We start from the raw sequence: 12,820 nt of genomic DNA, 5'->3' as shown, positions 1-12,820 counted from the left end.
TATTGTGAAACTTCCCCTCCAGGTGTTGACTTAGTATGTCTGAGTGATGTGGACCACTGCCAGTAATGTGGTTAAGTCACACTAGAGGTACATTTGACACTTTTATCCTCATAAAAGTACATGCGTCATATTTGTACACTTACAGTCATACTCAGTAGATCAGAATGTCTTTCAATGAGGGTTATGTCAGATTAAATGTACCTTTTCAAAATAACTATATACAGGTCATAATACTTATCAATCCCACTTTTCTTTATTAAAAACATTGTTTTTACCTGATAGACTATTCTATTCTTTAAGCATAAAATCATCATAATAATAGAAATAAAAACGTGAAAAAGATCAGTGTGTATGGTGTATGTAGCGTCTCACTGTGTGAAAATAAACTGACAAACTTTCCAACAAGATGAATATAACTGTATATGTAGTGACAACTTGATAAATGAATTAGCCACCATATTGAATAAGATATAGTTTATATGAAAATATGAAATATTTACATACATAAAATGACTTATGTTACTCAGATATAGAAATATATAGCATTTACAAAATTACAAGTAGGAAAATGTTGGATGGGATCCTATTTAGTTCTTTTGGGCTCCACTCGCTCGAAGTAATCCAAGGAGTCATACATGTCCACTTCGCACTAAACAAAACAGAGAGAAACAAGATGTGTCAATACAACAAAGTTCAGCATGTTTAATATGAGTTTTTTAATTTGTTTTGTTATACATGTTTTCTAATTTGCGCATAATAAATGATTCAAATCTATAGATGCGCAGTAGCTTTGTGTTATAATTTTATCACAATGCAGGAAGCGATTAAAAGTAATCAATAAACACCGAAGGTTTTTTTTATGGTTTCTCACTATAATTGAATATCCAGTCTCATACTCACCCACTGAGTTGAGCCTCTGGAGGAACTGGTGCTGCCTTTGTCCATATCTGCTTCGATAGAGTCAGTGTGTGGAACTTCATAGATCACCCTGGCTGCGTGTCCTGAAACACACACATACAAGCATTTTCACATATTTACAGGAACAAACTGAAACATTCTTTTCTCACCTTTAGAATTAAATGGAAATGTTACGCTTTATATCGGTTTCTATGAAAGCGAGACTTGATATCACTTCTACTTTAAAAATAATGCTCCTATAGTTTCTTTTTCTAAGAAGAGACTTAGAGACTAAGCTCTAGTTAGTATAGGACACTTTGGGTCCTATAAGCATAACATCACACTTTAAACTGAAGCAGGAACTTATTTTTGCTGTTCCTACTGAAACACTGCTAGCTAAATATATCCTAATCTTTGTCAGAGGTGTACCACAAGGCGCATGCTTTGGTCCCATTTTCTTTTTTACAAAGATTCAAGCCTGTCGAAAAATTACTTTAGCAACCTTAATAGAAATAATTACTGTTAATGAAATAATGTTGCTCTTGAATTAACTTTACCAAATCTTATTTAAAAATGCAGTTTGTAAAGAGTTCTAAATGGCTTTCAAGAGATTTTTCTCAACATGTTTTGCCATTTGTGAACATAAATGAATAGTAACTCCCCACTACGCATGGTGACAAAATAAATCATACTTTACGAAAACTGGCTATATTTAGATTTGTTGGCGCTGCATTGAGATTGGCTGATGGTCAAAAGTTGTTTGCAACAGGTATGCCAACAACTATGACAGGAAGGAAGAGGAGTGGCTACAGTTGTCTGGTGTTTTCAAACTCATGTTGGGAATAAGATCAGTTTTTCATTTGTGTCATCTTAAAAAAGTTTGGTGGCTAAAAACTTGAAATACTGTTAGATTTTTCAGATACTTTCAAGTATATGTATATATTTTTATCAGATTAGGTAAATCATGAGTGGCAAACATAATTATGACTGCCAAACGGACACTGGTGATCATATTGTCTTTAATACTGTTATTGGGATACAATTTTCAAGTTCCTGAATTAATAACTAAAATGCAAGTGTAGACTTGATAGATGGTGTTGAATAAAAAAAGTGCATCATTTATGTAACAGCAGTTACTCCATGTGAAAACATTTAACACGTTCCATTTTAGAGCAACTTCTTCTTTGAATAGAACCAAAGCAAACCTCTTGGGCAGAAGTGTTCAGTCAACAAACCCACAGAAACCAGCCTCTCTGGCTGCCACTGATGCTTTTCAAATCAACAACATGACATGCACATTTGAGGCTTCAAAAATTAAACCAATGCAACCTTTGAACTGTGGAGTGGAACTGAATAAGTTCACAATGTACTAGACATTAAATAGGGTTCAAGATTTTCCTGAAGCAAGGGTCTTCTACTCTGGTCATCAAGGGCTGGTATCCTGCAACGTTTAGATGGGTCTCTGAATCAAATGGTTGAATTATCTCTAGAAGTCCAGTCAAGTCCTCTAGATTCATGCTAATGACCTGATTTTTTGACTCATGTGTGCTAAAGCAGAGACACAGCTAAAGGTTTCAGGACATTGAGGACTGTTGAAGCTGAAGACCCATGTCCTGAAGGGCTAAGCTCATCTGTAACCTGTGACGCCTTTTTGGTTTGAAGTGTGGTTTTAAGTTTGGTTGTAGTTTCAGCTGTAGCTGTTTCTGACGGTACCATGCTTGGCTGAAGTTTAGTGATCTACTTAGTTACCTCAGTATAACCTGACGTTTCTTAACGGCAAAAACTTTGTGTCAAACAAACCACACAGGGATAATATCTGAATATCATCAACTTAAATCTTCAGCTAGTGGTGCTACACCTCTTGAGCAGCAAATGTGGTTTAAACTTACACAAGTCAACTGTGACACAATGTCTAATGCATCAGGACTGTAACAGAGATGGGTTGACTTTAACCCCCCTAACTGACTTAGTCTTTTCTCAAATCACACAGAACGGTTGAAAAGGCCTCATGAAATGTTTTGTTGAAGGCTCTATAGAATTAAGTCTTGCTCTATGGATGGAATTTTATGCACATGGATTGAACGTCATGTAAATTTTGGGCTTTGAATTATTTATTTGCAGCATTCTCTAAGCAGAATGAAATGGTTGTAGAACACAACTTCAATGGATTTTATAAACTGCGATTAAGTGTACAAATATGAACTTGTGGCCAATTTTCTCTTAAGCCACACATTCATAATTATGTATACGTGACCAAATATAGACATACAATCTAAGTAATGCTTGTATAAATGTCCCTGTAGCAAGGCACCTCAAAAGCACACTATTGAAGCTTAAATTATTTTCAGCAAGATATTTAAACACATTTTTTGGCCAAATTAATATAGTTTATTTAAATTGGTTGGTTTCCTGGAACTGATCTAACTTGAATCTATTGTCCATAATCATGACTGAGGTCAGGGCTTTGAAAAGACAAAGCACTGAAAATGATCATTCCCTGATTTTTCAATTCCAAAACAAGTTTTGGCTGAGGGCTAGATATGCTAAAATGATTAAAATTAGTGGAAAAAAAAAACTAAATTCAAACTTGTGGATTAAATTTGATGTTTGTAGAAATATTGGTGTTTGTTGTAGACATTTTTTTGATGAGTTAAAAATCTAAATATGAAGGTCATGATGAGTGTATGAAAACTGGACCACAACTAACGCAAACATGACAGTGAAATTTAAGTAAATTTGTATTTAAGTCAAAACCCGGTTTAGTTCTGGCTCTACGCAAGATTACTGATGTTTGTTTTATTAAAGTGAATCTTAATCTAAAACCTGTTTTGATTGGTTATCCCTTGAGAACTTTGCAAATTAGGGAAGGATTTTCAGAGAGATGTAGTCCATGATAATATAAAAAAGAAAATTAATGTGTTCAATAATGAAATCAAGACTATATTTACAGATAGACTATTAATGTCAAAGTGTTTTTAAGAGATGATGTCCTACACTCTTTTATATCAGCCTAACAAAAGCCATGTTTATACAGTAAAAATCTGTGGTTACTATTTTTTCTTTTTTCTGATTTTCATTTCTGCTGTGAGATTGTTTTTCACTTTCTGAAACCATTTCTGTGGGTGTTAATCATTTTTGCATCTTTACAGAAGGTAAACAACACATTGACTCAGATTTGTGTCACGTTGACAATAAATGGTCTTCATTGCTTCATCAATCACTAAAATGATCCTTAAACAACTGTTTACGTTGCCTATTGGTCATTTAAAAATTTATTTAGAGAATAACAGCTAATAGTCCAAAGACACAAGACGATCGCTGCAGGTTTGATGTGACATTTCAAAGGCTTTCTCGTTTGTTCTTTGCAGCTCAGCGTTTCATTAGTGGTTATTTATTGCATTGTCAGTGGGTTTTGGCCCTTTGGTACATTTCACAATGCCAATCAGGGGAAGTTGAGGCAGTGTTCTAGAGAAATTTAACACAACTTTTACAAGTTTTTCTAAATTATTTCTCACAGATCTCTGAATAACAATGATTGTGCATCATTTTAAAATTTGGGTAAAATACATTTTTTGAAGGGAACAGTCCGAAAGGGAAAAAAAATGCTCTTTTGCAAAATAAAAATAAAAGATTATATATTTAGTATTTTTTGAGGGAGTTTTTGTCTTACCTTCCTTCTTTCGCAGAGAGCAGAAACAGATGAGAGTGATGAGGAAGAGCGGGACCACGACACCCAAGGCAATGATCACGGGATGCGTCAGATTTCCTTCTTTACTATTTTGACCTTGATAAGGCATAAGCATTTATTTTTATTAGCAAAAACGAAGCATTCTTTCCTACATATTTTTTTCTGTTAAACACAGAACACCTCTGATAAAATTCAAATTTCTTTTTGTAAAAAACATAGACTCTGCATTCTAAATGTGCACAGTTTATCTATTAATCTACTAAAAAGACTGTAAGTATAGCCACCTACTTATAATTGTGCTTTTAGTTGGGTTCTCTCTGGCTGTAACAGTGATGGTTGTTCCTTTTCCTTCAACTTCCTTTAAAACTGGTATCTCCACAGTAACCTTGCAGATGTATTTCCCTGAATCATTTCTTGTCATTGTTTCTATTATCAGAACTGAACACTTATTTTTCTTCTCATCGTGAAAGCCTGTAGACTGATTTATGTTAGTCTTATTCTTTATTAATGTTTGGTTTTTCAGCCATGTAATGCGAACTCTTTCAGCTGTCCCTTTCCAGCAGCAGGAAATGTTTGCTGTCTCTCCTTCTTGGACAGAAACATCCGGACTCTGAGTGACAACAAGAGCATCTGAAGAAACACCTGGACAGAGACATGATGGACACAATGTTAGTTCATACAAAACAAATACTGCACGATTACAGAACCAAAACCAGAAACTGAAAGTTTCCTCAGTTTGAAAGTTTTTGGTAAAGCCAACCTGGATATAATGTTTAACTTCAATTATTAAGGTTTTACCAGATGGAATTGTACATCTAACAAAATCTATACAGTCCTTTTCATAGTATGAATATCATATTCACTTTTTACTTTTATTGAAATATCATAGCTGTAGCTATAATGTCTGGACCCAAGTTAAAATGGGGATGCTAAGAAGTGGAACCGAAGGAGAAGTTTTGTTTCTACTTACTCCATGATGAGAGCGCGCAGAGAGAGCTAAGAAGCAGACTTCTCAGTAGGAGCTTCATCTTTCCACCTCGATTCATTACAGAAGACTGATCTACATCTCCTGTCGCTGCTCTAAGTACCACCCACCATCCTCTCAGACCAACACACACTCGACAGAAACAGAAACATTACGGGACTGGTTTTTTTTTTTTTTTCAAAGAATCTGAACCCACAGATTCTGTTCCTTCCGTCTTCAGACAGACGGCAGCGAGATTCACCGCTTTATAAAGGTGATTCTGAGATTCACCCTTCTGTCTTTTATAATAACAGAATCACTACAGATCTCTAAGAAACACTATTAGCCGTCCCTCACTCAGTTTTCCTTTCTTGCTTTGCAGACAGAGCAAGAAAGGAAAGTCAGAAACGTTCAGAATAATGACACGTCAGTGTCTGCATGTACAAATTATATCTGGTTCAGTGATCAGTTTCAGTTTAGTACGTACGCTCCTTAAGGTTTACCAGGTACACAGATGCAAACTCCTGGCTAATAATAGTCAATATAATAACTTCCTAAAAGTTGTTTTTAACCTGAAAAACAGCCACAATGTCAATCAGCAAAACAATATACTTTAGTTCCTTAGAATATCAGTCCCAGAATGCTCTGTGCTATAGTCTGCTTCCTGCTTTTGGAGTGGTCTACTGATTGCATGGCTTTCACACATGCATTAGAATCGCATCAGAGTTTACTTCAACTGAACCGAGACCATCCTCTTGGTTTGACCATTGGGTTGCTTATCTTCTCTACCATCATATGTTCTGAATCATGTTTTCTAGAGATGCAGAGAGGAAGGAAGTCAGTGCCCGATCAAAGTAACAAATAGGAAATAACACCTATGCAGTTTAGTAAAATTTAGTGCTAGAGGGTTAGTGGCAATGTTTGGTACGTAGGCACACAATGAACTTTGTGCCTATTTCTCAGACTTCTGCTTAGACGCACATCTGAGCAACCAAACTACATTGCCAAGTTTTTTATTGCTTAAAAATCTTAAAAAATAAAAGTTTTTGACTGCTTTCATCTCTAATGAAAAAACAAAGGATGTTTATGATTGTTGTGATGAATAATGCACCAATACATCCACATGCTTTCTTGGGCATGATTCCTGATCGACATTGTCTTGTTATATTAAATGACTATTCTAATGCACTATTTTAAAAGTATTTCAATTCATATATCCATCCACACAAATTAAGCTCATAGTGTTATGTTTAATTTCTAGGAGGAAGTCATGGTTGTTTTGAAACAATCTGATTGGCTGACACAGATTTTAATTTTGCAGTACACTGCCCCCTGTGGGTGTGGCATGTTCAGGGCCTATTTGTTGTGATTCGAGTGGATAAAAATTTTCCAGAAAATGAACCTGTGTGTGCAATATTATATTTTTAAATGATGTGATGGAAATTTTTACAAGGCCCTAGTCTTCTGCCACAGCATTACCGTTCTTAATATTCTTTAAAACTCACATCTCCATAATGGTAACAATAAGCTTCCATTGTTTTTATTAAATACATTTATTATTAAAATAGGGAAGAACATTATGAATCTAGACTGCGACTACAGTTGTCTGCTGTAGTCCTGTACTGCTGCAGCTCTAACGGTTGTAGCTGAGCTCATGTCGTGATCAGAGTCTGTTTTGTCCTTTAAGTAAACCTACATTTGTAGCTGGTGGGACGTGTTGGTGTTAACCACATCCTCAGTTTGCTGCCTCCATCTGAGGGGCCGAGTGTTCATGTTCCCCTCCTTTTTCTCAGTACTCTCTCTGCTATTCTGCAAGTCTTTCTGACATGAGTTTATTAAAAGATGTTGTGACCAGTAATTCTCTTAACCCTCAATAATCCTCACTTTTAAACTCTTAGTGTTCTGGAGCTCAGATGGAGTCACGTCTAGAATGTTTAGATCTTTACATCAATGCTGCCTATCAATTTTTAACATATTCACATTTATGTTTATCTTATTATCTGTTATGTCATCAGGTTGATTTTCATGAGTATCTAATTGCATTTTATACAAGCACAGGTATAGACAAGTTGAAAGTTACTGATTACAATTTTGCGCATGCTCACAACACTGGAGGGTAAAATGATTATTCTTTTATCTGCCATGCAAAGCGGCGCTGCTGCAGTAGAACAATTCTGTTCACAAAATAAAACCTGGATTTGTAGGTATTGTTAATTCTGTTGTGTTCTGTATTTTCTGTGTTGTTATTTTTGAGGTTTTCTGTGTTTAGCCCTGTCTCTGTCCTGTCTTCCCTGTTGATTGCTTTCCAGGTGTGTCTCATTCCCTGATTACCCTCTCTGTGTATTTAAGTCCACATGTTGTCTTTGTCTCTTTCAATGATAGTTTGTCTGCCGGCACAGTTGAACTGTTAAGTCCTGTGTCGGCATCAGCTCTCGTGTGGAGTCTTCTCCTGATCGGTCGCTACCAGTGTTAGCTTTATCTCTGCTCACTGTGATGCCTGTTTTCTTGGACTGTTGAGTTGCTTCCATTAAATTCATCCTTCATTTTTCAACCTGGGTTCTCTGCGTTCATTCTCACCACCATACACGCTACATCATGACAAATTCAGCACAGTGCGCCACATCAAAGGAATTAATAATGAAGAATCGCCAAAGAATAACTCAAAATCACTCGTATTCTTATTTTTTCTTGCTCTCCGTGTCAGCTACACAACACACAGACTTGTTGCCATAGCAACTGACTGGCGACAATGACACTAACGTATCAGAATTCAACACCAAAAAATATGCAAACATTTCCCACACAAAAAAACTGAACGTTTTTTACATTACAGTTTTATGTTTTTAGGTTTGATCTTTATTTTGCAATTATTAATGTGATTATTAAGTGATTGCTGTGGTAGATTAGTTACCACAAAATGGTTTGATTAGCTAAATTAAACGCCTGCTATACTGATGGTTTGTCAGGGAGTTGGTGTGTGGGTCGCCTTTTTTTAACTGAACCAAACCACCAAATTCTGCAGCAGCAGCAAGTCCAAATGTTAAGATTGTCAAAGTCAAGCTAGCATAACTAACATATTTCTCTCGCTATTTTGTTTTTTAATAAGAACTTTTTCCTGACCTTGTTATCTAGTTGTCTTAGTGTTGACAGCTAGATTTTTCTTTCTTACGTCATGTGTACATTTAAGATTTAGCGCATTATGTTGACAACTTCACAACTAAAACCAATAGTAGTCAACATTGCTGATCAGCTTTTTGCCCTCCAGCAGGGAGCTGAGGGCAGGATTTTGCACACATGATGTTGAAATGCTGGTGGACTGCAGCATTTCCTCTTGGCCACAGGCTGGAGCTACAAAATAATTATCCAGTCAATTATTCAAATATTAATGACTTGTCAAATAGTTTAATTGTCAGTGATGTCCTAATCTGATTAGCCTGTAGTGGTATTTTTATTTTCATGACTGCTGCTGAACTCAGTTGCATGCAAGGCCTTTCATCCCCAACTGTACCGCAGATACTGTATCACTTACAGAGAACATGGCTGCCAAAGAGCAATTCTGTTAGGGATTGTTTTTTTTAAATAAAGTATTGGAATAAGTTGAATTTTCAATTATATCCTAAACTGATGAGAAGGAGAAGGCGATCTATATTAGCTTATGGTGACATTTCTATTGCCCTGACTGCTCTTGAACGCATCAGGCCTCTCATCCCCAACCCTACCACAGACACTGATGCCCATGTCCAAGGAGCATACTTGTCAAAGAACAACAGAGTGCCCCAAAAGTATTAAATGAAGTCAAAAACTGCTATATTACTGACATTTGCCCAAAGTCACTTTTGCATTGGACATTTATAGTTATCAAATGTGAGATATTAAATATATATTTGCATCAGCGATATTTATTTTCTTCAAAGAACCTTAAACTGCTAAAAAAAATCTTACTGTCTTTTTTTTCCATGTTCGATCTCAATTAAGTTGAGAAGCACAATATAACTACAAGTTACATGTAACAATGGATGCAGTAGTGAGAATAAATTCCATATTTTATCATTAAAATAAGAGTAACATGGCTCACAGGTTAGTCATAAAAGAACAAAGTTTGTGTGTCCCCAACTCAACTAGAGGAAGGAACAATGTGTGGCTTTACACCTTTGTTTTAAAATATAAAAACCCGGCAAATAGAGAGAGCGCCTGCAGTATGATCTGTGTTAGAAGTCACAGACCGTGAAGAGGGACGTACCAGTATTCAGCGGTAAACCAAACTGGAATCATGACGTTTCTACTGAGCTGTCTGCCGATACTCTGTGCCCCCTTCTCATGGGGTAAGTAACTACTAATTTATATATTACACTTATTTCACAAAGTGCAATTTAAAGTTGTTGACTTTATGAGTGTTTAGATTAACTCGGATATTTCTCAGTATATAGCTTACCTGCATAAAACAGACTATTAAAAAAAAAACCTTCGCTGATGGAAAATTGGGGGGGAAATTAATAAGTGATTGCATTTGAATAAAAATTATATTTTGTCAGTTTGCAATTGTTCATTGGAGTTGGATTGGAAATGTAAAATCTTTTGTAAATTTTACATTTTCGATTTTAAATTTCTACAAAAAATTTTGCTTTTTCTAAAAATCGGGAAAAAAAATAATTTTTTGACCAGATTTTTGTTGTTCTTTGCAAGATGTTGCCAAGAACAACTTGTTGTTCTTGAGGACAAGGACATCGGAAACACTGCAGTTACTACATCTCTGTAAAAATTAACAATAGGGAAAATAGAAATGCACAAAGAGTTACCATTATAATAAATATTGACATTTAAAAAATTAGCAAAAGAGCAATAAAATATGATTTTGACATTGATTAAACTTATTTATTTGTCTGTTTTGTTCACCAGACGCATTGCCTTGACCTTTAAAATCCTGACTTGAAGGGAGTGGATGTTTATGCAATCATTTTCTTTATTTAAATATTTTTCATTTCATTCAATTGGCATAATTTTGTAAAAAAAAATCTGTTTTTTAATTGACATTAAAGGACTTTTGTTGTCATTTTTGTTGTTAAAAAAAACAACAAAAAACTAATTTTGTTAATTATGATTTATTTGTAAAATAAATCAAAGGGGTAAAATATCCAAGGGAGTAAATACTTTCTATAGCCTTATCCAGGCTTTGTTTGATCATTCGCTAACTAAAATCAGCCTCTTGAAATGGCCCAACATTGTCTTTTTAATTTGGCTTGAAACGTATGTGTGAAAAATGATCATGAGCCAGATTAATGATGAATCAATCTTCAATGCTTTTAAGTCCTTAAATATAAAAATGATTAAATAATGCAAAATAAATCATTTCTATTTGATGGTCTTTCACACATCATGTTTCTGTCCAGGTGTTTCTTCAGATGCTCTTGTTGTCACTCAGAGTCCGGATGTTTCTGTCCAAGAAGGAGAGACAGGAAACATTTCCTGCTGCTTTAAAGGGACAGCTGAAAGAGTTCGCATTACATGGCTGAAAAACCAAACATTAATAAAGAATAAGACTGACATAGATCAGTCTACAGGCTTTCACATTGAGCAGAAAAATAAGTGTTCAGTTCTGATAATAGAAACAATGACAAGAAGTGATTCAGGGAAATACATCTGCAAAGTGACTGTGGAGATACCAGTTTTAAAGGAAGTTGAAGGAAATGGAACGACCATCACTGTTAGAGCCAGAGAGAACCCATCTGACAGCACAGACCACCAACCTGACAACGCAGACCACCACAGTTTAAACGGTATGTAAGATATTTGTGTCTTAATTTTCTACACTGAAAAAAAAAGAAACCTACAACCTAGTTTTTCTCAGCTGTATGCTAAATTAGACTTAACCTTGCCTGTTTAGCTCATTTAGGATTAACAGCATATTTTCTATTTGTTCAATGGAAAAATTAAGACATATGTTTTTGTTACTTTCTTTAAATTCAAAAGTTTATAAAAATACATTTAGCCTATTACTATTAATCATACAAAAATTGATATTACTAAATTCTAGTACAAAAAATTTAAACAATGTACAGCAGTACGATGTCGCTTAGAGTTATTTGGTTATGTTGGTCATAGTCGGTATATTTCAAGTCTTCAGAAAGCAATGCAGTAAAGTTATATATGAGATTGTATTATTTTTTCGGATTTTCTCCAAAAAGCTAACTGCACAAGAAATGAAATAATTTACAGAGGTTGAGAACATGGGTAAGGAATGGTTTGTTTTTGGGTGAAGAGACAAACTGAGCCACAGGGAGCCGTCTAAGACTGGAAAATATTAACTCTTCAGAAGAATCATTTTGATTATCTTGTTGATAATCTGTTGAATCTTCCAGCCAAACTAAAATGAAGTAAGACACTTTTAACACTTATACTGAAAGAACTGTTGCATTATTGGTGCAACAGTGTTTTGAAAAATCCCAACAGTTGGCTGTGGCTGTTGGCATTAGCAAACCGAGCCGAGGCATTGCTCTACTTTAAACAAAGTAAAGTAAAACATCGTAACTCCTTTTTTGTACCACATGACACGTTTTTATATAACTGTGGAGTGGAAGAAAATGACAACTGACATTTAGAATGACAGAAACTCAATGCAGTTGTTGAGTGAAGTTAAAAAGTTGTGCTAAATGCCGTTACCTCATATCACTGAAAGAATGCAGCACATTCTCATCTTCTGTACCTATAAAGAGCAGGAAGGGAGGAGTACCAGCACAGGCTTCACCACTATGTGTGATTCTCATCCGGTACAAACATTAACGGGCTAATATGGTAACTAACAACCACTGGAGAGACTTTTTATTCTTTAATTTACTATTTTTGGGACAAAAAGAAATTGTAATAAATCATTAAGTGTTTACATGCAAGTTTGGACAAAACCTTCTGATATTGTTTTTATCAGTCTAATTTACAGAGTTTGAAAAATCTTTCTCTAAGATGACATGACAAATAGAGACATTTTGTTACACTAATGACTGATAGAGCTAACTTCTGCATATCTGATCTTCTGTCTCTGTGGAGGCTTTTCAGATGTTCCCCAAGAAGATGTTGTCACATTTGTTCTGAGATGCCTGCCCATCCTGGCCCTCATCACAGCTTTCTTCTGGCTCTACTACCAGGGGATCAAAGCTCAGAGGGACACAAGAGGTATTCAAAAAGTAGTTCAGCTCATAGTGGTAGCAGGTTAGCTGTGGTGAATCTGACTGGTGTTATGTTTACGTTTCAGCTACTTCACTACAAAGCAAAGAAGACGA

The 12,820-nt window shown here is 35.4% G+C and overlaps 1 protein-coding gene across 1 annotated transcript; it reads right to left on the bottom strand.

Annotated features, from left to right (window-relative positions):
* Positions 1-459: 459 nt before the first annotated feature.
* LOC103140630 (uncharacterized) lies at positions 460-11,293 on the bottom strand. The gene is made up of 6 exons (XM_007555867.2): positions 11,083-11,293; positions 5,556-5,642; positions 4,874-5,227; positions 4,568-4,681; positions 901-1,001; positions 460-649 (listed from the first exon to the last, which is right to left on the bottom strand). Exons 2-6 carry the CDS (start codon positions 5,629-5,631, stop codon positions 584-586), a joined length of 711 nt encoding a protein of 236 aa, XP_007555929.1. The 5' UTR covers positions 5,632-5,642; positions 11,083-11,293; the 3' UTR covers positions 460-583.
* Positions 11,294-12,820: the final 1,527 nt, after the last annotated feature.

The sequence above is a fragment of the Poecilia formosa genome, unplaced genomic scaffold (assembly GCF_000485575.1).
Source record: "Poecilia formosa unplaced genomic scaffold, Poecilia_formosa-5.1.2 Scaffold73, whole genome shotgun sequence".
In the NCBI taxonomy this organism is placed as follows: domain Eukaryota; kingdom Metazoa; phylum Chordata; class Actinopteri; order Cyprinodontiformes; family Poeciliidae; genus Poecilia; species Poecilia formosa.
Note: the sequence above shows the minus strand (reverse complement) of the source record. Positions and strands in the feature narration are given on the sequence as shown.

What these genes read in the sequence shown, in the direction of transcription:
- LOC103140630 (XM_007555867.2), bottom strand. Translation starts at nt 5,631, where the DNA reads ATGAATCGAGGTGGAAAGATGAAGCTCCTACTGAGAAGTCTGCTTCTT. An exon ending in CTGCGCGCTCTCATCATGGA is followed by an intron (nt 5,228 to 5,555) that starts GTAAGTAGAAAC and finishes GTCTCTGTCCAG; the next exon opens with GTGTTTCTTCAGATGCTCTT. An exon ending in CTCTCTGCGAAAGAAGGAAG is followed by an intron (nt 1,002 to 4,567) that starts GTAAGACAAAAA and finishes TGTGTGTTTCAG; the next exon opens with GACACGCAGCCAGGGTGATC.